This window comes from Phodopus roborovskii, unplaced genomic scaffold (assembly GCF_943737965.1).
Source record: "Phodopus roborovskii unplaced genomic scaffold, PHOROB, whole genome shotgun sequence".
Lineage (NCBI taxonomy): Eukaryota > Metazoa > Chordata > Mammalia > Rodentia > Cricetidae > Phodopus > Phodopus roborovskii.
Window position 1 is genome coordinate 59,774,590 of NW_026126480.1, and position 25,626 is coordinate 59,800,215.

Genomic DNA, 25,626 nt, shown 5'->3' on the forward strand with positions numbered 1-25,626 from the left:
AGAATAAATGGAAAGCAGATGCAAAGAAATGGTGTTGTCTGTATTCTGGGGAAGCAGGATGAATGGCTAACAGATCTTTCATAGTTCCTGTTGTCACGTTGCTCTTAGACTCCTCTTAAATTACTGGTTTTCAAGCAGGCCAGTGTCCTCCTGCACTGAACTCCGGTAATTGAGTCCCTTCTCATCTCTGGGATCTATATGACACTCCCTTGTCAATGGTACAAAGCTCCAAATGGTTACCTTGGAAGCCTGGAAGCCCTACTGCTCAACTTGGAGACTTCTGCTAATCTTACTTTCTGGCTATTGTGTATTATTCCTCTCTCTGTGGCTTTTATGCCAGTAATCACCAAATGTATTCTCCCCATCAGGTCTTAAGAAAGTAGCCACCCCTCTGTTGGCTGCCATATATATATATATATATATATATATATATATATATATATATATATATATATATATATTAAATACATTATACATGGATAATATAGTTTATCAGACACAATCTATATAAAATAGCAAAGGAAGATACTAAGGAAAAGCCTAACAGGTTTTTACCAGCTCCTTCTTAGCCCCAAGAAAAACGATGCAATGTGACTTTCAAAGGCTTGGTTTCTCAGCCTATTGTAACCCTGAAAGAGTAAATAGAGTATGTAGTTGGTTGTACAAGCATAAGCTTTATGGCTTATGCTAAGAAGAGCAGGTGATAAGTATGGAGAGTAAAATATAGATACATCTAGATAGGAACTGAGGGCAGAAAAGCCCAGCCAGGACATTTACTGTTACATCTATTCTTTTTTTAATTAAAACAATTATTTTTCATTTTATATACCAACCCCAGTTCCCCCTCCCTCCCCTTCTCCCATCCCTCACCTTCACCTTCCACCTCCATACACTCCTCCATACACCACCTCCATACACAAGGAAGGTAAGGCCTTCCTTGGAGAGTTAACCAAGTCTGGGATACCAAGTTAAGGTAAGGTCAAGCCCCTCCCCACTGTATCAAAGCTGAGCAAGGATCCCACCATAGGGATGGACTCCAAAAAGCCAGTTCATGCCTCTGAGTTAGGTCCTGGTGCCACTGTCAGGGCGCCCCCTAACAGATCAAGTCAGATAACTGTCATCCACATTCAGAGGGTCTAGTGTGGTCCCAGGCAGGTTCCCCAGCTGTCAGTCCATAGTTCATTAACTCCCACTAGCTTGGGTCATCTGTCTCTGTGGTTTCCCCATCATGGTCTTGATCCCCCATGTTCATATGATCTCTCCTCCCTCTATACACCTGAACTCCAGGAGCTCAGCACAGTGTTTGGCTGTGGGTCACAGCATCTGCTTCCAACAGTTACTGTATGTAGGTTCTATGATGAAAATTAGGGCAGTCACTAATCAGAGTAAAGGCAAAGGCCCATTCAGACACTCCACTCTCCACTATTGCTAGGAGTCTTAGCTGGGGTCATCCTTTTGGGTTCCTGAGAATTTCTCTAGCACTAGATTTCTCCCTAACCCCATAATGGCTTCCTCTATCAAGACGTCTCTTTCATTGGCCTCCTGCTCTGTCTCTCCTCCAACTCAGACTTCTTGATCCCTCATGTTCCCATACTCCATCCCCTCCCTTTTCGCCCCCCTCACAGTTTACCCAGGAGACCTCGACGATTTTCCCTTCCTGGGGCCCTCCATGTGTGTCTCTCTTAGGGCTCCCTTTTACCTAGCTTCTCTGGGGTTGTGGATTGTAGCCTGGTTATGCTTGGCTTTACATGCACTTATGAGTGAATATATACCAGTCACAGCTCTTCATATGACATTATGAACTCTAGTAAGAACAGTTATGTCATGGGAAGGCATGTTGATGGGAGCAGCCAGAAAGAGCTCCTATGTTGGGACATGTTTGCTAAGACAGTTCTCTGTCCCAGTAGCAACACTGGATAGCAGAGTACCCTGCAAGGAAGATGACATCCTTGCTTTTCATCTTTACCGTGGTGTTATGTTACAGAAATGGAGATCCAGTCCTACACCAAGTCCAATGTAATGGCTGAGGTTTAATTCCTTGGGAAGTGAAGGCACAAGAGTGTTGCTGTATCCTTCTAGTCTGGCACTTCAGTGATAGAAACTAGCCCTAAACACCCTCTGAGTGACACCTGCCCTAGCTCTGGTGAGCTAGCATCTAGTCTAATCTATCCTTTGACTGACCAGATAGTTTTTTTCCCCTTAAGTAAACTTTGTTTGGGACTTTCCCAAGAAGACAAAGGCCTATGCAAAAGTTGGTCCAGAAAACTGTGGTACGTACAAATTCAGTGTTTACACATGGCATTGTCTTTTCAAAAGTCTCATTTAAGTTGTTCTGAGCTTATAGGAATGAACTGGCTAAAGTGCAAATATAGAGAAAAATGAAAATACCCTGGAGGTAGGGAATGCACTTCAGTTCCTTGAAGCTGGAGTCCTCTGCAACCACAAAGGCTAAAATCCATTCTTAAAGTGTCTTTGAGTTTTCTTTCCACAGACCCATATGAACACACACCCACACTTTGACATCCGCGACCCTGGAGGCTCAATTGAGAGCAGGGTTTCTCTGTTTTGGTACCTTGAACATGTATCACTGTATGATCCCATATTCTGGAGGCTAAGTTGTTTGCCAGGTCCCTACCCATAGGGTGCGAGTAGCATGTTCCATCTCTGTTTTATCTAGTCCCTCTCCCTCTCTCTCTTTGTGTGTGTGTGTGTGTGTGTGTGTGTGTGTGTGCGCGCGCGCACGCGCGTGTGCACATGTGTGCATGTGCATGCATGCATGCAGGTATGTGCACATGGACGTGAGAGTGCTTTCTATTGTACTTTACCCCACATTTTTGAGACTGTCTATCACTGAGCCTGCACCTTGTCAATTCTACTAGACTGGTTGGGCAGCAAGCCCCCAGGATGCTCCTGTCCCTGCTTCCCCAGCACTATGATTATTGGTAGGCACTGCTGTACCCGGCTTTTTATATGGGGCTTGAGGATCAGATGCAGGTCTTCATGCTTACACAGCAAGCACTTTATCAACTGACCTGTCTCTGTGTCTCCCATCACCCTTTTGATAACTGGAAATATCTGCAGATATTAATGTCCCTTGGAGAATAAGTGGTCATGGGTTGGAAAACAGTGGTTGAGGGTTGTGGTCCTCCAATTTGAGCATGCTCCAGAAGCACCTGGAAGAGTAGCCAGGTGTTTGTGTACATCTATAGCCCCAAATACTCAGGGGCCAAGACCTTGGAACTAGAAAATTCAAGATTAGTTTGGGAAAAATGGAGAACCTGTGACACATTACAGGACAAAAATAAGGAAAGAAGGGAGAGGTAAGGTGGTACTGATAGAGGGGGGAAGGAGAAGAGGAAAGGAATAAGGGAGGGAGGAAGAGAAAGTTTCTTATGAATTAAGACTGTAGGCTTCAATCAGACTTTCTGTGACTTAATGATCATGGTAAGAGCCCTAGATTTTATATTTCTAATGAGTTTCCCAGTGCTTGGAAGGAGGAGTCCCAGGCAGTAGGACCATGGTACAAACTTAGTATATGAGCTAGCATGTTGAAACCCATTCCCTATGGTGGGATGCCATGCTCAGTCTTAATGCATGGGAGAGGGGCTGGGCCCTGCCCCAACCTATTGTGCCAGACTATTGAAACCCTGACCCATGAGGAGGGTTGAACTGGGGGAGGGCTAAGAGGAAGGTGAGGGGGATAGGAGTAGGTGGGGGAGCAGGAAGAAAGGTGGAAGGGAGAACTGTGGTTAGAATGTAAAATGAAATAAAAAATGGAAAAAACAAGATATATATAAAGCATAGCTGTGGTATGCCATATTTTACTATCATATCTCAGCTATGACCAAGAGTAAAGTTACAATTAAATTGTGGTGCTCTTGCATGAAAATTATCTCATATATTGTAAATATGTAAAACATTACATGTTGGAGGAAGTCCTCCTGTGTATATGTTTCTCTTATTGGTTATTGAATAAACATTGTTCAGCCAATGAGGCAGGAAGATAGGCTTGTGTAGTAGGAGACAAGGAGAATTCTGGGAAAGGTAGGCAGAGTGAGACTTCCACACAGAATCACAATGCTTCTGGAGGAGTAATACCATGCTGGGGCATTACTGGGTAAGCCACTGCCTCCTGGGTAGAAATTGGTTAATAATTAAGACAGTGGTAGCCAATAAGAAGCTAGTCACTGGCCAACAGCTTTATAACTAATATAGTATGTGTGTTTTTGGGGGGACTCAAGGGCAGCAGGACCTGCCAGGCCAAGAATCTCTCATTACAATTACAGATTTATAACCTGGATAAAAAAATAGTACAGTGAGTTGATTTTTCTGCTCTAATAGTGATTGTTCAGGGGACATAGTTAACTCCAGGTGACATTTGGTAATGCTTAATAGAATGTTTGGTTTGTCATAAGTCAGTTAGAGTAGAGGGAGGAATGTTCTTCCAATTATCTTGTAGTTAGGAATGGAGAATAGAGCTACACACACCATAGTGCACAAGATAGTACCTCATGACAAGAAACTATCATGCTTAATAAAATTAATAATTCCTAAGGTGAGAATATTTCTCTGGCATTTAGCATAAATTAGCATGACAAATTTTTCTTGGAGAAGAAATGCACCATTTCAGCTTATTGAGACTAATATAGTAGCATAAACTAGTCATGTTTACCAGATTCATCTCCAGTGAATTGACTGAAGATGCTAAATGTTATTTTATTATGGCAATATTTGGGAATTTGGGCGTTGTTCTTTCCAAACTACTTCCTGCTGGTAAGGGGCGCTGTCATGGGGGGATTCGAAGAAGATTCAGAAATCCTGGCTGTAGTCTGTAAGGCTGCTTTGTCCAGCTACTTTGAATGTAGGATCACCTCGTACTCTGTTTCAGGTGGTCTGGCGTGATCAAACCACATTAGTCTGGAAGGAATCCACATCTTTTCATTTTCTGTGGAAACAAAAATAGAAATCCTTTTCCCCCAAAGAATACAGGGATGGTTTAACATACGAAAATCTATCAACGTGATCCACCATATAACAAACAGAAAAAGAAAAACCATATGATTATCTCACTAGATGCGGAAAAAGCCTTCAACAAAATTCAACACCCTTTCATGATAAAGGTCTTGGGGAGGTCAGGGATAACAGGAACATGCCTAAACATAATAAGAGAAATATACAGCAAACCAACTGCCAACACCAAACTGAATGGAGAGAAACTTAAGCCAATTCCTCTAAAATCAGGAACAAGACGAGGCTGCCCTCTCTCTCCATATCTCTTCAATATCGTACTAGAAGTTCTAGTTAATGCTATAAGACAACAAAAGGAGATCAAGGGGATCCAAATTGGAAAGGAAGAAGTCAAACTGTCTCTATTTGCAGATGATATGATAGTTTACATGAGAGACCCAATAAACTCTACCAGGGAACTCCTACAGCTGATAAACACCTTCAGCGAACTAGCAGGATACAAGATAAACTCAAAAAAATCAGTAGCCCTACTTTTTTCAGACGACAAAGAGACAGAGAAAGAAATCAGAGAAACATCACCCTTTACAATAGCCACAAGCAACATAAAGTGTCTTGGTGTAACACTTACCAAACAAGTAAAAGACCTATATAATAAGAACTTTGTGACTCTAAAGAAAGAAATTAAAGAAGATACCAGAAAATGGAAAGATCTACCATGCTCTTGGATAGGTAGGATAAACATAGTAAAAATGGCAATCTTGCCAAAAGCAATCTACAGATTCAATGCAATCCCCATTAAAATCCCACCACAATTCTTCACCAACCTTGAAAGGATAATAATCAACTTTATATGGAAAAACAAAAGACCCAGGATAGCCAAAACAACCCTATACAATAAAAGAACTTCAGGAGGCATCACCATTCCTGACTTTAAGCTCTACTATAGAGCTATAGTTCTGAAAACAGCCTGGTATTGGCATAAAAATAGACAGGTAGACCAATGGAATCGAATTGAAAATCCTGATATTTATCCACGCACCTATGAACACCTGATTTTCGACAAAACAGCTAAAATTATACAATGGGGCGAGGACAGCATCTTCAACAAATGGTGCTGGCACAATTGGATGAGGGTGTGTAGAAGACTGCAGATAGACCCATGTCTCTCGCCATGCACAAAACTCAAGTCCAAATGGATCAAAGACCTCAACATCCATCCAGCCACATTGAACCTCTTAGAAGAGAAAGTAGGAGGTACCCTTGAACAAATTGGTATAGGAGACCGCTTCTTGAATATAACTCCAGGAGCACAGACACTGAAAGAAACAATTAATAAATGGGACCTCTTCAAACTTAGAAGCTTCTGATAGGCAAAGGACAGAGTCGACAAGACCAAACGGCAGCTCACAGACTGGGAAAAGATTTTCACCAATCCTATATCTGACAAAGGGCTGATCTCCAAAATACACAAAGAACTCAAGAAACTAGTCAACAAAACACCAAATAACCCTATTAAAAAATGGGGTACAGAACTGAAGAAAGAATTCTCAATGGAGGAAATCAAAAAGGCTGAAAGACACTTAAGAAAATGCTCCACAACCTTAGCTATCAGGGAAATGCAAATCAAAACAACTTTGAGATACCATCTTATCCCTGCCAGAATGGCTAAAATTAGAAACACCAGTGATGACTTATGTTGGAGAGGATGTGGAGAAAGTGGAACACTCCTCCACTGCTGGTGGGAGTGCAAACTCATACAGCCATTTTGGAGATCAGTATGGCGGTTCCTCAGGAAAATGGGAATTAGTTTACCACAGGACCCGGCAATCCCTCTCTTAGGCATATACCCAAAGGATTCACATCCATGCAACAAAGACATCTGTTCAACTATGTTCATAGCAGCACTATTTGTAATAGCAAGAACCTGGAAGCAACCTAAATGCCCCTCAATTGAAGAATGGTTAATGAAGATGTGGCACATCTACACAATGGAATACTACTCTGCAGAAAAAAAATAATGGTATCTTGAAATTCGCAGGCAAGTGGATGGCACTTGAAGAAACCATCCTGAATGAAGTAACCCAGTCACAAAAAGAGGAACACAGTATGTACTCACTCATATATGGATTTTAGACCTAGATCAAATGATCACCAGCCTATAATTCACACCACCAGAGGAACTAGGATACAAGGTGTATTTTAAGAGATTCATATAAAGTCCCTCACAGAACTGGGAAGGGACAAGTCCCCCAGAGCTCAGGTGAAGTGGTGGAGGACAGCGAATTGAGAGAGAAGTAGGAGAAAATGAGGGGGAGGAAAGGAAAACATGTGTGACCAGGAAGATTGAGCCTGGTTAGGAATAGAAGATAGGAAAGAGAGAGAGAGTGAGAGAGAAAGAGAGACAGAGAGAGAGAACATAAAAGAGGGAGCCAATATTGGGTTTGAAGATAAAATTGAACACAAAGAAAGGTCGAGAGAACTATAAGACTGCTCCCAACTAACAAGTTGAGCTTCTGTGGAAAGGCTATCATAAATGTCCTTCCCGGAGAGTGAGATCAACAACTAACTTCTCCATGGAGCCCTCAACTAATGCCTGTTGAAAATAGGAGCAAACACCCATACATAAACACTGAGTCGAACTAGAACCCAGATGCAGATGGAGAGGACAAGACCATGCGGCAGAAGCACATAGAGACAGCTTACCTGAAGAAGGAGGAGCTAACGGGCCACCAGACTGATAGCTGGGAAGCCAGCATGGGACTGACTCAGGCCCCCCTGAATATGGGTCTCAGCCAAAAGGACTGAGCAGGCTAAGGGACCTCAGACAGTGGAGCCAGTATCCCTGGTGCACAAAAGGACCTTGCGAACATATCCCCCATGGAGGGATAACTGCCTTAATTTAGAGACAGGAGAGAAGCCCTAGTCCCTACTTCACATGACCTGTCAGATCTACATGACCCCAACTGGATAGCATTTCCCTACATATGGAATTGAGGTGGGGGGATGGGAGGGGAGGGTGTTTAGAGTGCATGTGAGAGGGAAGAGAGGGTAAAAGGGAGAGAAGGAGGGAGGGAGGGCTGGGGGGAGGGAGGGAGGACTGGAGGAAGGGACAGAGGGAGAGGGAACTGGGATCGACATGTAAAATAATAAAAATAAAAAAAAGAAAACAAAATAAAATACCTTGAAGTTGGGAACATAGTCTGTGGAGTGTTCAGCTAGAACACACAAGAACAGGATTAGGTTCCCAGCATCACATAAGCTGGATGTGGTGACACAAACCTACATGTCAGTTCTTGGGAGGTTTCGGAAGAATGATCAAGATTCAAGATCATACCATCCTTTGCCTCACAGTGAGCTCCAAGTCAGATAGCGATACATGAAACTTTGTCTTAAAAACAAGCTACCAGCCAGACAGTGGTGTCATATGCCTTTAAACTCAGTCCCCAGGAGGCAGAGGCAAGAGGATCCCTGAGTTAGAGACCAGTCTGGTCTAGGGAGCAAGTTCCGGGATAGCCAAGACCACACACAGAAAATTTGTCTCAAAAATCACAAAAATAAAACAAAAACCAACCAACCAATAAAAAAACCAATAATACAAAACTTCCTATGCACAACAATAGTGCTGTCTTTTGCTATCTTTGAAAGTGTGCTGGCATCCTAAGGATCAAAGATATCGCCTTTCTTGTACTGTAGCTACTAATTACCAAATCTTTCACTTCATTCACACTAAAGTCCTTGATATTTCTTTATAATTCCAAGCTTTTAATTTTCTCTCCTAATTTTCTCTCCTATTTTTAAACACACTTTAAAAATCTTCTAGATTTTACTTTATGTGAATCTGTCTTTACTGTATATCTCTACCTTTTTCCTAGCCACAAGTCTTGTTTCTGCTAAACAGCATTGCCAAAATTAAAGCGGTGGCTGTTTTAGCCATCCCCCCCCCAATATGGCAGGGGTATGTTTATCACCAGCACTAAGAGCTGTGCTTATCATCTTGGTTTATACTGCCATCAAGCAGCATGCTGCAGGAGTGGAGATGACTCATTCCTGGGGGACCTGTTCATACAACTCTGTATGAATGTTAAAAGGGCCCCTTTTAAAGCAAGGTCTGCCTATCCTTTACTCTCTCTGTCAATTCCCTATCTTGGTCCACTGTCAAGGCCCCCTCTTTACTACCCTTTTAGTAAACTTTCATGTGGATTTCTTTTATTCTCTGATTCATTGTCACCACCACCACTAAACTACAATAGGACCTATATCCTATATATATGATGGAAGCAGATGCAGTGACCCACAGACAAGTACTGGTCTGAGCTCCTGGAATTCAGTTGAAGAGAGGGAGGAGGGATCATATGCACAAGGGGGTGGGGGTCAAGAGCACAATGGGGAAAACATCAGACACAGCTAACCGGAGGTAGTAGGAGCTCATGAACTATTGACTGTGTTTTTATGCTTGCTTTCAGACATCTAGGATGTCTGAATGCTTAGGATGATTGTAATTCTAGATGTCGCTGACCTCACCTTTTTGGGTGGACCTTATGGTCATTAGTTTCTGTTGCCCTCTCTGGATCTTAGGACTATGTGATGACTGTGGGTTGTTTGGCAGAAATGCTTCTGATTCCCTGCCAGGTGTGACCACTAGGGGTTCCTGGTAGAATTTGTTTCTATGTTGGAAGCTGACATGCAAAAATGGGGATGGGCTAGCAGAATGTGGGGCTGTTGGGGTCCATAGGAGGGAGGGAAGTTGAGTCTGCCACTAGGGTCTATGGAATCCTCAGGGAATCATGGAAGAGAAGCAAGACAGGCCCCTGTAGGTGTCCTGATACAGGGCAAGGGATGAGACTGGGGAATTGGAATTGGAGAAAGAAAGGAGAGTAAAAGTTGTCTACTTGATTCCCTGGCCAATGTGGCCAGCAGATTTTCAATAAGAGAAGTTAGACATAGAGTAAGGGACTGAGAGAAGGACTGTATTAACCTAGGAAGGGGGAAATTGGCTAGATAATTATGGATTGATTGTGGAGAACTGGTTGATGATTGATTGATGGTGGATCCACTCACAATAGCTAGGAAATGGAATCACCTGGGGAATGGACAATGAAAGCATAGAACATAAACACTGTGGAATACTACCCAGCTGTAAATAAAAATGAAATCATTGTCTTTGCAGGTAAATGGATGGAACTAGAGAAAAAAAATGTTGAGTGAGGTTACCCAGATCTAGAAAGACAAATGTCACATGTTCTCTCTCATTATAGGCCCCTAGCTCCAGATTTTCAGATGTAAGTATAATACTCATGCCTCATTAAAGAAACTTCTTTTTTTTTCCATAGATGAGACCATTACAGAAAACTGCAACCAATCAAAATACAGAGTTCCAGTAGATGTATCAATACACAACCCCCACATCTAAAGGCCCAGGGAAGATCGCAGAAGAGGGGGTAGAAAGGCTGTATGATTCAGAGGACCTGGGGATTTGCTGTGAGACTGTGTCTCCTAATAATGTCAGAAGCTTCACCCCTCAAGTCTCACCAACCTGTTTAAACAGTAGCTCGACAAGGACAAGAATACATATGCCAGGAGAGACCACAAAGCCTCAGTCCCAAACAAGAACTGCAGGCTACTAAGGAGAGCTGAGAGTGGGAGAAATATTCATCCCCAGGGAAGAGCACATCAGGAGCTATCTAACACTAAATGCACAGCGCTGAAAACATACATGCAAATAATATTATATAGACTTAGAAGATAGTATTTAAGAATGTATTTGGCTAGTAAGTTTTCATTGTAATTTAATATACAGTTTTTGTATCAGTTTTTTTCTGCTTCTGTAGGCAAGCATTGGAATTTTTGATGGATGTCTCATGATCTATAGATCACAGTGGCACATATTGTCACTTATCTGTGTTCAGTTTTCCAATTCATGAATAGAGGATGCCTTTATATAACATTTTATTTCAGCATTTTTATGGTTTTCAAGTATACCATCTTATAAATGCTTGGCTAAATTTACTACTCCATATTTTATTAAATTTGACAATTTGATCTTGTTTGTTATTGTGGTTTATAAAGGATCAGGAAGAACAGATAGGCTGAATAGATGTTTATTTAGGAAAAAATAACTTACAACAGAGACAGATGAACACCAGCAGGCTCCTGGTCCCAAGGACGCCTCCGGATGCTCTCTGTCCCTGTCTGGCAAGCAAGAGAGCACTGTGGGGCCCCTTCCCCAGATCTAGTTCCCCCAGGTCACTTCTGCCCCTTTCCCCAGCCCAATGGGCGTGGTCAGTGTCACAGGTGTGGACAATGTGAATATCTCACTACAGTTTTTTTTTTTTTTTTTGAGGTAGGATTTCATTGTATAGCCTGACTGTCTTGGAATTCACTATGTAGATTGTCCTCAAACTGACAGATCCACCTGTTTATGTCTCTGCTTGCTGGGGTTAAAGGTGTGGGCTACCATGTTTAGCTTGTTAGTGCTTTGAAAGGGAATGCTTTAGCTTTCTTCTTGGAGTATTTACTGTAAATAAACAGAAACAATTGATTAGGAGGATCTTAAATTGTGCCACTCCCAAAGTTTTTTTTTAAGTTAATATATAGAATATATTTGGTGCCCTTTAATGATTTTTAAAACAACTTCCAAAGTTTTGTTTCATAGCTGGTTAGGTCACAGCCAGTGTTACAGGGAACCTAATACTACTAAATGAACATAGTAATAAACAGCCCCCTAAGTTCTTATCTGTTTTGTTTGTTTGAGACAGGGTGTCTCTATGTAGTTCTTGAAAACCTGGTACTCTCTATATCAGGCTGGCCTAGAATTCACAGAGATCTTTCTGCCTCTGCCTCTGCCTCTGCCTCCTAAGTGCTGGTATCAAAGGTGTGTACCACCATGCCTGGCCAAGTTCTTATGTTTGTACTAACAATCAGTGCATCTTGCAACTTTCATCAGAGAACCTTCTTTTTTTTCAGTAGATGGTAATACAGGGAATTGCATTGACCAACATTTTAAGAATAAGAAACTATTGGTGCTCATCTCTAAATGGAGTGTCTATAACACAGCCTTTTCCCATAAGGCTCAGGGAACATTGCCTAAGTTGGGTTAGAAGACTGTGAGAGCCAGAAGTTAATGTCTGCAAGCAAAACAGTATTTACTGGATATACCAGAACCATTCCTGTGATCAAGTCTGGTTTATTATTAGATGCAAGTCAATAAAATACACTCACAATGCAGAATGGGGCTACAACACCACCACTGAGCTGCCTTTCCTCTAGTTCCCAATGGTGATCAGGAAGGTCCAGGGAAGGTCACCAAGCTGTGACCTCACCAAGCCCTCCTCAGTCTAAGAGTGCATGCCTCTCCCCTCCCCCTGATTCTTATCTAGTCATGTCCCTTCAGAGAATACCATGCCCAGTGAGCCATGCTGCTACTTACTATTAGCTAGCCAGCTGGCATCAATACTACCCACAACATTTCCTCTTTTGTCTAATTAAAAAGGAAGTTTTAAAATTAACATAAGAAAAACTATATGCAATATGAACTATTATCAAGTACTCTCCAGAAGAAGGGAAAGGTAATAATCTTAACAAAAACAAGACTATCTACAAGAACAATTATCATGTAAGAAATATATCCTGGACATTCAGACCATAGGTAGTAGGCATTTTTATAGAGATTACTCCAGTAGCTGTTCTTTCCTGAAGAATCTATGCTTGTACCTGATATGTCTTTAGCTAAAATATATAAGGGTCATAACTGTTACTATCAAGTATTCAATGCCTTTAAAGACATGAGAAGGAAAGTAATATCTGAGTAAACAGAACGTGCAATCAAGTGACTTCCAAAAAAAAAAAAAATGTAAGCAATGATAGAAACAGCTGGCTGCCGGATAGTCAACCATGGTCTCTCTGCAAAGTTGGGGCATCCACCTTTGGTTTCTAGGCCTAGAATATCTTACAGACCCTTTTCAGAAGCAGGAAAATTTAAAGCACTGTCATATTCTGGCTTGGCAAACTTTGCAATTGTTGTTGTTGTTTTGTGTGTGTGTGTGTGTGTGTGTGTGTGTGTGTGTGTGTGTGTGTGTGTGTCCTACATTTCCAGATTGAACAGTGTGCTTACTTTTAGCAGTAAAGGCAAGGGCAGTTTCTTCCCTAGTAGGCCAGTTTTGCTAAAAGGAAATCAGACTCCATTTAGAGTGTCTTTGGGGCCCATCATCTGCTCTGGAGTAAATCCATGCTGTGAAGAGCAGACATGTCTCATGTCAAAAGAATTCTAAGTTATTAAAACACTTTAAGTGCCATATCCTGTAGGTTTTGAAACATTTGAATATCACCTTTCTATTTGAAACTTATCTCTGCATTCCTAGAAAACCTAGTTAGCATGACTATAAGTTTAACAAAAATAAGTGACTATTAACCTGTAATTCTTATTAACCTATATTGCTTAAAGACTAAAGCTTCATATAATATAAATACACAAGCTGAAGAGGTAATACCTATGCAAAAACAGAAACAGATGAATAGCATAAGGATAATAACCTCAAAATTGTGACAATGTACAAAAATGTCTTAACCAGAGGTAGAAATGCATAATGCAATACGACAAAAAAATAACCTTAATTTGCATCAACATACAAAAATATCTTAAACAGAAGTAGGACCAAAAATACAATATAGCAAATAATAACTTTGAATTTGTATCAATGTACAAGCATCCATGCCAATGTAAATTATTTAAAACTGATAGTTGATTTTTTAGTTTGTAAGTAGATTTAATAATCTACCTTTTAATCATATCATATCCATCCCCCTTTTTTCTATTCCAAACAAGATCCCTGAAACTTTTGATCTTAGGGTCTTAAGTTTGTGCCCCATGTTGGACACCAATGAAGAGGGAGATAACTCTGTGTTCAAGTTGGGTTTCTTAGCAAGTGCAAATCAATAAAGTACATTCATAGTACAAAACGAGACTGCAACATTGATGCTGAGTTGCTGCTCCTCTAGTTCCCACTGGAGATTGGGAAGATGGGGTGGGGGGGAAGGTCACCAAGCCTGGCCTCAGCAAGCCTTCCTCATTCCAAGAGAACATGCCCTCCTCCCCAGCTTCTTATCCAGTCACATTTCTTTAAAGAAGATCACAGCCAGAGAGCCATGCCAGGGCCATCAATACTTCCCACAACAGAGGGGAAAGGATAGGAATCAGAGGCAGCAAATGGGATATGGGATGGATTTGGTGAACACAGGATGTACAAAACTCTCAAACAACAAAAAATGAGTAGAAAGAGGATGTAATCTAGTAATTGTAGTTTCTTTCTTCCTTTTTAATTGTCTTCTAGTGTATGTTTTGGTTGTTTGTTCTGGATAGATTCTTCTGAAGAATTTTGAGCAGAACAGATGAAAACAAGAACACTTATCTTGTGGATAAAATGGGGTTTCTTCCTTTCCCTTTTACCAGTTTCAGAAATGTCCCAGAAAATTCAGAAAATTCATTAAATTTTCAAAATGGGACTAGAAAGATAGATCAATGGCCAACAGCACACTCTGCACTTGCAGAGGGCCCAAGGTCTCTCTTGAGTATAATATTAACTATGGGATTTAATAATTATTTTTATAGTTTGTGAAGTTGACATCTATTACTATCTGACCAACTTTATCATGAAAGAAAACACATTTATCATATATTAATAAGATTATTCTGTTTTTTATTAATTTATTTTTTTACATGATTGATATTTTACATATTGACACACCTATACATTTCTTGGAATGAAATATTGCCTTTTAAAGTCTTTGTTGCTGTTTTATTGCTGTGAAGCGATACCATGATCAAGGCAACTCTCATCAAAGAAAGCATTTACTTAGAGAGTTATAGTTTTAACTATAGGGTTAGTCTCTGATATCATGATAGGACATAGGCAGACATGGTGTTGTAGTAGTAGCTGAGAGCATGACATCCTGATCATCAAATGAGAGAGGCAGAGAGAGGGAGAGAGAGAGAGAGGCAGAGGGAGGGAGGGAGAGGGAGGGAGAGAGAGGGAGAGAGAAAGAATAAGAGAGTGAGAGGCTAATCCAGGCTTATGCTTTTGAAACCTCAAATACCACTCCTAGTGACCAGTGACACACCTCCTACATCAAGACCACACCTCCTAATCCTTTGTAAACAGTTTTACTACTTGGTGACTAAGCATTAAAATATTGAAGCCTATGGGGACTGTTAGTCAAACTACCACAGAAATTATGCATAAAGACTAATGAATTTCTTTTATTTTTGTATTGATAAATGTATATTAAATAGAGATATTGTTTAATTTTATTTCCTTGACATTTTTTACTAGAGTTGGTATCAAGAAATGGTGGCTTCACAGAGTGAGTGAGGAACCATTTCTTAGTAATGTCGGTGTTCATAAGAAAAAGATTTAGGAAAATATAAAGTCAGACCAGTTTCATTTGCTATCAACAAATAGGAAATAGATAAGAAAGGTAGTGTATGTCTGTTGTCTAGCACCCAAAAGGCTAATGATGGTCTGGGCTATATGGAGACTATGTCACACACATACACACGTGCACGCACACGCGCATGCACACACACACACTGCACAATGAAAACAATGCAAAGTTTTCTAAATTGATGAATGGAAGGAACAATATGTAAAATTTACATTATGAAATATAATTTCATTCCAAAAAGGATTCTTCCACTGATAAGGCAAAATACAAACGGACTGGAAACAGAATATTCTAAGTGAAAGGACTGGAACTGATAATTACATATCCTAGAATCTAGGTAAAGCTATTGTAACAAAGATTACATTGTGTGGACAAAAAGAATTTAGTATTTTACAGGGCAAGCAGGTGGAAGAATGTGACCACTTTGGAAACATGTAATAAAAATAATTATGGTAGGATAACACAAATATACCTTTCACCAAATTTTATGCTATCTATATTAAAATGTTTATTTATTGCTGTTTATAAAGTATACATTAATAGAAAGAAGTAATGGGTGATATAAACATATATAGACACACTTAAATCTTCTAGCTTGATCCCAGATGGGAGTGTGTTTCTTTCTTAGGAAGGTGAAATGAGAACCTACAGATGTCCTTGTGGGGAATATCCCCAGAGAGTTAAATGAATCAATAATGACCAACTAGTTTACATATAATTTTCTCTGAAGTCCAATGTTAGTTTAGAAGAGCAGACTGTACACTGGCCACCTTTGGTCATTATTCAGTCATCTGAATGTTGATATTTTCTTCCACACAACTGGTTTTCTTTTGACCCAGAGATTTACTAGGATTCTACAACCATGGTGGAGAAAAACACCTGAGATAAAACCTTTACTGAACACTCTCAGAGAAGTTACCAGTTAGCAAGCTATCCTGTGTACTTTCCTATACTTGTGCTCTACAGGCACAACTCTGTGGAATACATGGGAGAGGCACTGTTATAATCTTTCCTTCACAAGTAAGGAGGAAATAGGAGAGCCCTCTGAGGACACATAGAATGCATGCTAATCTCATGGCTGGGATTTTGAGTGCCTTTTCTATGGTTTTTGTTTCTCTAGAAAGTTCAGCACCTTTTGATTATGCCCTGACAAGGAGCCCCTCTAATGATACCCATGCATCACTCTTTGGAAGGACTTCTCATTGCAAACACACTGTTCAGAACTGACTGTCACTCTTGTGCAAGGAACAAGGTAAGCCTATATATTCACCATCTACTTTTAGTGAAAAGTCCAACTCACACAAGTCAGTATTAGCAGAACCACTGTGCATCATTTGAGCACAGAGTTCAAGGGCCTGAACCCTTTTCTAAAACATACTAAAATTTTGTCACTGGAGAACTGAATGGTGGTTATGAAATATCAGTGTCCTGCTTTATAAAATTCCTAGTGAAATAGTAAAGGTGAGGCACTGGCTGATCAGGTAGGAATTTGATTTTATTTGTTATGTGTTGACTTCTATTTGGAGAGTTATTTTTGGAGACTATTTTTATGTATATGGATGGTTTTCCTGATGTGTGTCTATACATCACATGTGTTCAGTGTTGGTCAAAGACAGAGAAAATCATTGAACCAAATTAGAACTGGAGTTACAGATGAGTATGAGCTGACACATGGATGATGGGATTTACACTTAGGTCATTTGGAAGAGTATTTGGTACTATTCACTACCAAACCATGTCTCCACTACCAACTTGTTGTTAGAGATTAAAATTATAAGGCAAAATAATTAATTTTTAATCTTAAAAGGATTTTAAATGAATAGGCAAAAGATCTGACATTCATTTTAACTTTGAAAACAAATTCCCTTAATGACATCATTTTATTTTTTACTTATATATAATCATTTATTCATAGCTCATCCATAGAATCTTGACACTGTATGACAGCTGTGGAAATATTACTTAATTTAATGAATAGTAAATTGTCTTCATTGTAAATAAAGAATGCTGTTATCTCTTTTATACATACACAACTGCACTTACATGCTCACAAGTTACACATATACCAATTCCTTATTATATGTTGTAGCACCTAATATATTTAGAAAGTGATTGTGCTGTTAAGTCTTGCATGCAGCTCTCAATGGCTATGCTTTTCAGGTGAGCTGTTGAAATGGGGAGGAGAGGAACAATAAGAACATGTAGTTGGTAGAGGATAGATACATCTCTAAGAGCTTGACATTCAAATAAAAAGATTTTAAAATATCTTTAGAAAAGATTCAAACAAAAACTTCAAACATAGATTTTTCACTAAAAATAAGTCATGGATTTAAATATAGTTCACAATATATAAACTTTGATGATGTTTGTGTTTCAGTCAAGTCATGGCAACCCTAAGCAAGAGAAAGAGAATGTACTCAAGCTGAAATCCAGATATGCAAGGAGATATTACACAAAAGAGTGGCTCATATGGACTACATAAAAGAATCAGATGAGTTACTGAAGGACACATAAAAAAAACTGGACTGAGTGTATAGACAAAAAATGGGGAATGAGATTTCCAGACTTCAACACTCATCCACATATGATGCCCTGCATATTGCTACAAACTTTTCTCAAATCTCAAAAATTATAAAAGTTCCATTCTAATACCTGGTGATGGTGATGATGTTGACAGAGCTAGCAATTAATTATGCAACTTTGACAGACATCAGTGTTTTGTTCACTTAGAAAATGCATTTCTCATTTAATTTAGACAATAATACCTTAATATTAAATGCATTATCAAATATTTTTACTTTGTGGATGTAGAAAATCTGACTTAGGAAAGTTGGGCTAGGGCCTATGGTTCTTGGGCTGAAAGTTAAGGCTGGAATCCAATTCTCCCTAAAATCAGAGTTCTCAACCTGATGCAGCTGGTACTCTACCATTCTTTGCTATAATTATCTCTGTGTCTATAGAAGCCCTTTCTGCTCCAGTCATCTCACTAAATCTGTAATGTTTGTGTCTTTCACTGAGTTCACTGGAAAAAGCCATAAGATTAAGGTGATCTAGCAAAGACAATGTCTCATTAATTGCAACTTGATTTGAATTTAGTTTACACCATTGAACTTGATAACCATTTTGTCTGGGACCAAACTTTGGTTTATAAATTAGTTTACTTTTTCAACAAGATTATAATACTTAGCCATTGATGTTCTGCCATATAAGAAAAAGCACTTGCTATCTAAATTTCTTGAGAAATCAAGGAAATATATGCAAACATGTCCACCAGGCAGTCCATGTTATATTGCATACATGAAGTATGCCAATAATTGAGGATGGACAAGATAACATTTATATATTAGTTTCACAAACATCACATTGGGTAAGCCATTAAATTTTCAAAACTGTGCTGGGAAAATTGCCCATCTATAAAGAACACTTGCAGAGGACTTGATTTCTGTCACCAGCACTCACATCAGCTGGTTCACAAACACCTATAACTCCAGCTCCAGAGGAACTGAAGACTCCGAATTCCACAAGCACTTGCACATACATGTACATCCAAACAAACAGATATATACACATAAGTAAAAATAAGTCAATTGAACTATTACATTTTTAAAACATGAGTATATGTAAGACTTTAAAACTGGAGTGATAAGCTTTGACTACACTTCATTAAATTGCATGAATTCCTCTATAAGCTGACATACAAATATTTAATCATTGGTGGATATGATGGAACACACCTTTAACCCAGAACCCAGTAGACAGAAGTAGGCACATCTCAAGGAGATGGAGGTCAGCTAGGTCTGCGTGAGTTCTAAACCATCCAGGAGTCCACACTGAGACCCTGCCCATTTCTACTATTGTGATTCTTATGATTACTATGTTTATATGTATGATTTATGTGTGTAGGTGCAGGCATACTGTTGCATGTATATAGATAGCAAAGGACAACTTTCATGTATTACTCTCCACCTTCTCACTGTGGAATCAGAGGGTTGTATTCAAGTCATCTGTCTTGAGAGTTGTACTTTTACCCAGTGCACCCATTCACTGGCCCTGGATGTTAAGAATCTTTGGGATCTATGTTTTTGTTATAATGAAATAATGCCTGACAGTTGTACAAAGACATTTACATTTCAATATCTTGACACTATCTCTACCTTATCTTTATACAGGGCATCTGTCTCGTTATTCCCAAATAACACTGATGAAGAACAGGACAGAGGCGACAGAATTCATCCTTCTAGGACTTACCAGTGCCCCAGAATTGCAGATCCCCCTGTTTATCATAATCAGCCTTATCTATTTCATCAATGTGGTTGGAAACTTAGGGATGATTGTGTTGATTCTCTGGGACTCTCGACTCCACACTCCCATGTACTGTTTTCTTGCTAACCTGTCTCTAGTGGACATCTTTTACTCTTCAGCTGTTGCTCCAACAGTTTTGGCTGGACTTCTTGTAGGAAACAAAGTTGTTTCTTACAATGCTTGTGTTGCTCAGATGTTCTTATTTGCAGCCTTTGTCACTACAGAAGATTTCCTTTTGGCTGCAATGGCCTTTGATCGCTATGCTGCAGTGTGCAAACCCCTGCACTATACCACCACAATGACTCCAACTGTATGTATATGTCTGACCATGGCCTGCTATATTGGTGGTTTCCTGAATTCCTCCATCCACACTGGGGACACATTCAGGCTCTCATTTTGCGGGTCCAATGTGGTCCATCATTTTTTCTGTGATGTTCCAGCAGTTATGGTTCTTTCCTGCTCTGATAGACGAGTCAGTGAAATGGTGCTTGTTTATGGAGCTAGCTTTGTTATCTGTTCTGCACTCCTTCTGATTTTGATTTCCTACACATTCATCTTCATTACCATCTTCAAGATGCGCTCAGCTTCAGGCTACCAGAAGGCTATGTCCACCTGTGTTTCTCACTTTACTGCTGTCTCCATTTTCTATGGCACTCTCATTTTCATGTACTTACAGCCCAGCTCCAGCCACTCCATGGACACTGACAAAACTGTGTCTGTGTTCTACACTATGGTCATCCCTATGCTGAACCCTGTGGTCTACAGCCTGAGGAACAAGGAGGTGAAAAGTGCATTCAAGAAAGTTGTGGAGAAGTCAAAATATTCCCTAGGATTTTGAGTTGTGATTATTGGTGTGTTGTAATGAAGCTTCAGGTACCTAGTGACATTTACAATCTATACTGATGTTAAGTAGAATACCCTTCTCTTTTCAAGTGTTTATATTTTAGAAAAGGGAATCAATGGTGTGACAGCAAATACGTGTTTTAGAAAGGCTAAAGGGAAGTTTAACAGGCAGACATGTGTATTTGAAAAGGCACAGACTATATTCTAAGTTGTTAAGATATTTCATCTTTGTTCTCACTCTACAATTGCATTTGGGGGCTGCTTGAATTATTTTCTAAAATTCCCACTTCAAGTGAATCCTCATTTTTTTAAAAGGGGAATCAGATGATTTATGTCTGCTGGAGGATGATAAAAAAGCTATTGGCCATTCTGTTGAATTACTGTTATATGTTCTTTGCAGAGAGAAATTATTATAGTCTGGATATATGCAAAGCTTTCTAGTTAATTTAGTGTGCATATTTGTATATGTATGCACTCAGCTATACTTATTTCTGTATCCCATGATCCTGACTGATGATGTTAAACTAAACACAAACTCATGTTAATATCTGACTCTAACCCAGTTGTGCATTGAATCCACCCATCTCCATTTGTAATTTCCTCCTCTAGTTGCTTGGAAACATGAGAGTCATGATTTTGTATTCATGAAGTTATTCATTCATCTTCACTAAACAAATAAAGAAATTTTATCATTGGTATCTTAATGAGAAAAGAATTATGGAATAAAAGTGTCACATTGGATGGGAACACAGTACTTTTGCTGTCAATGGAATAACTTCTGTTTTTGATTGTTAATGCTAGCATACTGAAATGGTTGATGGGGGATGTTCTTGAATCTTGACACTTTATAAGGATTTTTAATATATTTCGAGCATTAAAATTTAAGTTATAAGATCAAATTATCAGGCTAGAGAGAGGTTAAAACCACTGGCTGTTGTTACAGAGGTCCTGAGTTCAATTCCCAGCAACTACATGATGGCTCAGAACCATCTATAGTGAGATCTGATGCTTTCTTCTGACATAAAGCTGTTTCTGCAGATAGAGCACTCATAAGTAAAATAAACAAATCTTTCAAAAAAGATCAAATTATATATATATATATATATATTTTTTTTTTTTTTTTTATTTTGTCAGTATCAGATAGTTGCTTTAATTTAGTTTTCTTGACTGTGTTGTTCTGGATTGACCTTCTGGTACATTTCAGCAGAGCTGATAGAAACAAACTATCTACTTTGTGCCTGATGTTACAGGAGAGGCTTCATCATTTCTCTCTTGAGTGTCACATTAACTGTGGGGTTTAATAATTGTTTATCTTATGAAATTAATATCTAGCCCTTGCTATCTTTATCATGAAAGAAAGCCTTGACATGTGCTTAGTTAATTTAGCAAAGTGTTTGTTTTTATTTTTTTTCATTGTAGTAATTTGTTTTATCATGCATTTGACTTTTATGTGATGAAGTACCTTTTCATTCCTGGAATGTCATAGTAATGGCTTGTAACTATGTTTAAACTGTGATATATTTATTTTGTTCACATTTTTGGGTAACCATCTTTGTATATTCAAGAGGGATATTGTCCGTAATTTTTTCTTTGATGTTTTGGCCAGCTTTGGTTAAAAAAAAATGTTGATTTCACAGAATGAGCTACAAAGTATTTCCTAGTGTTGTCTATGGTCATACGGGAAACTTTGGGAAAATAAAAGTCATGCTAGTTTTGTTTGCAGTCAGCATACAGTGGAAACAGCTGAGCAAGGTGATGCATGTCTATAATCCCAGCACTGAGAAGGCTAAGGTTGGTCTGGGCTCTAGAAAGTCCCTGTCTCAAAACATAAGGAAACAAACAATTTACTATATAAAAAGAAAGCATAAGTGTTGCTTAACTGAGGGACAAATGTGCCAACTGCTTATCATACAATATAAATGCACAATAGAAAATGTTTTATGACCAAGAAGGCAAAACTACAAATGGACCTCAAGTGTAAAAATCTAAGTCAAAAGGACTGAAATCAATGACTACATTCCCAAGGGTCTGAATAAAACTGTCACCACAAAGGTAAACATATACAGGCAAAAAACCTTCAGTGTTTTGAAGGTCTACTATATGAAAGAATAGGTGACCATCCAAGAGCTTGAAAAAAAATTAATGAAGGATAGTCATGGGAGTAGAAACATGAATATACCTTTGAAAAATTATGAAATATATAGTATATATATATGTGTATATATATATGCTTATTTATTGGTGTTTATAAATTACACATTAACTGAAGAAAAGAGGTAATAATGGGTGATAAAACATATATGGGTACAATTAAGCCCTGTATCTTAGATCCAGCAAGAGTTTAATTGCTTTTTTCTTACAAAGGTGAAATGAGGACCTACAAGTGCCCTCAAGGGGAAAATCCCCAGAGAGGTGAATATCTTCATGCCTGGCTACCTCATATGCACTGCCCTCTGAGATTGGTTCTGGAGATCCACTTTAGAAGAGCCAGATGGAAAAGTGACCACTTTGGTTATCCAGTCACCTCAGTGTTGATATTTTTCCCCCAAACAGTGGTGTTCTTCTGAACTGGAGATTTTCTAGGACTCTTCAACCATGATTGAGAAAAACATACAACACGAAAACCATATTGAACATCTTCAGAGACGTGACCAGTTAGTAAGCTCTCCTGTGTACCTTCCTATACTTGTGCTCTACAGGCACAACTCTGTGGATTACATGGGAGAAACAATATTATAATCTTTCCTTCACAAGTAAGGAGGAAGTAGGAGAGCCCCCTAAGAAGACAGGGAATGCATTCTAATCTCATGGCTGGGATTTTGATTGCCTTTTCTATGGTTTTTGCTGCTCTAGAAAGTTCAGCACCTTTTGATTATGTCCTGACAAGGAGCCCCTCTGATGATACCCATGCATCACTCTTTGGAAGGACCTCTCATTGCAAACACACTGTTCAGAACTGACTGTCACTCTTGTGCAAGGAACAAGGTAAGCCTATATATTCATTCACCATCCACTTTTAGTGAAAAGTCTAACTCACACAAGTTAGTATTAGCAGAACCACTGTGGATCATTTGAGCACAGAGTTCAAGGGCCTGAACCCTTTTCTAAAACACAGAGTTAGATCTGTCTTGCACATATCAAAATTTTGTCACTGAAGAGTTGAATGGTGGTTATGAAATATCAGTGTCCTGCTTTCTAAGAATCCTAGTGAAGCAGTAGGGATGAGGCACTGGCTGATCAGGTAGGAATTTGATTTTACTTGTTATCAGTTGATCCCTCATTGGAACTTAAAAAATATAAACTAAAATAATGAGTCTTTAAACCTAATAAAGGATTATAACTTAATGAGAGAAAGAGCTAATATTCATTTGAGTGATTCCCACTGAAGCCCCATAATCTTGTTTTAAATTTAGCCACAGATATTTATCCATAGACCATACATATGAATAAAAACAACAGGTTTTTGTAAGGGTGAAAGTACTTAAATATGGAATCATCTCTCTTCAAACTAGCTGTGGAAAACTAGAATATCACTTAATTTCACCAACAATGAATGGTAAACAAAAAGTGGTAATCTGTTTTATTCACATGCAAGCACAATTATATGCACATACAATAACACATGTACTTCTTCATTAGGCTCTTGAGGCATTTTGTAACATCCAGTGTGTATATGTGGCTGTGTGTGTTAAGTTTTGCATAAAGTCTTATTAGCTAGGCTTTTCAGGTGAGGTGCTGTAAGGGTTAGAAGAAATCTAAGAAGCAGTAGTTGGGCCTAAAATTCCAATCAAATGATTTATGGGTATTGTGTTTCTATTAGAAAAGATTCCATCAAAATCTTCAAAAATAGATTTTTCATGAAAATAAGTCATGAATCTAAATAAAATACACAATCTATGAACTTTCAATTTTGGTGATGTTTGTATTTTATTCAAGTCATGGCAGCCCTAATCAAAAGAAGGAAAATGAACTAAATCTGAAATAGAGATAGATAAGAAAACATTAAGCAAAAGGGTAGCTCATATGGATTACATAGAACAACCGATCCAATAGGGAGAGCATGAGTGATTGAAGTTTACCTAAGACCCACTGGACTGCATATAACAAAATGGAAATAGGGAAATGAGATTCCCAGATGTCAACGTTCATCCACACCTGATGCCCGACATGTTGGCACAAACTTTTCCCACATATCAAGAAGGGTAGAGTTCATTCTAATACTTGGTAATGATAAGATGATGAGGAAGATGATAATGATGAGGAAGATAGCATGGTTATCATGCAACTCTGCTAGGCATCAGTGTTTTGTTCAATTAAAAACAAATTTTCTCATTTAATTTAGAAAACAAAACCTCCACACTGAACACTATCATCCTTATTCTGTAGATGTAGAAAATATAGATTAGGAGAGTAGGGCCAGGGCCATTGGTTCTTAGGCTGCAAAAGTAAGTCTGGCATGCAATTCTCCCCAGAGCCAAAGTTCTCTGCTTGATGCTGCTTGATTCCCTTCCTTCCTTTGTTATTATTACTCATGTGTTTATAGAAGTCCCTTATGCTCCCATCATCACACTAGATCTTTTGTGTATACGTCTCTCACTGAGTTCATTGGAGAAAGACCCAAGACTGAGGTGATCCAGTAAAGGCAATGGTGAATTATGAAGCGCAACTTGAAATAATCTTAGGCTCTACCACTGAACTTGATAGCCATTTTTTTCTGAGAACAATATTTGACTTGCAAATTAGTTTTGTCAACATTAATTTTGTCAACATGTACACAATATTTGGCCTTTGGTGTTCTGAAATCTAAAAGAAAGCAGCCACTGTTCAAATGTGGTTAGAAATATGGGAGTATATGTGGAGAAGTATCTAGAGAGCAGTCCTTGGCACATTACACACAGAGAAGTCTGCAAATGCATTGGGATGGGAAATGGTGACCTGACTAATTTACAACTTTCAGAAATGTCCTGTTGGGTAACTCTCTAAATTTCTAAGGTACTAGCCCACAAATATGTAATCCATAAAACTGAAGTGATGACCTCTAAAAATATTTTATTCAATTGACTGAAGTTATTTTGC

General features: G+C 38.9%; 1 protein-coding gene across 1 annotated transcript; it reads left to right on the forward strand.

Moving 5' to 3' along the window:
- The first annotated feature begins 19,603 nt into the window (after nucleotides 1-19,603).
- On the forward strand, nucleotides 19,604-20,545 carry LOC127228909 (olfactory receptor 5B3). Its single transcript, XM_051194014.1, has one exon. It carries the CDS (start codon nucleotides 19,607-19,609, stop codon nucleotides 20,543-20,545), a length of 939 nt encoding a protein of 312 aa, XP_051049971.1. The 5' UTR covers nucleotides 19,604-19,606.
- Nucleotides 20,546-25,626: the final 5,081 nt, after the last annotated feature.

What these genes read in the sequence shown, in the direction of transcription:
- LOC127228909 (XM_051194014.1), top strand. Translation starts at nt 19,607, where the DNA reads ATGAAGAACAGGACAGAGGCGACAGAATTCATCCTTCTAGGACTTACC.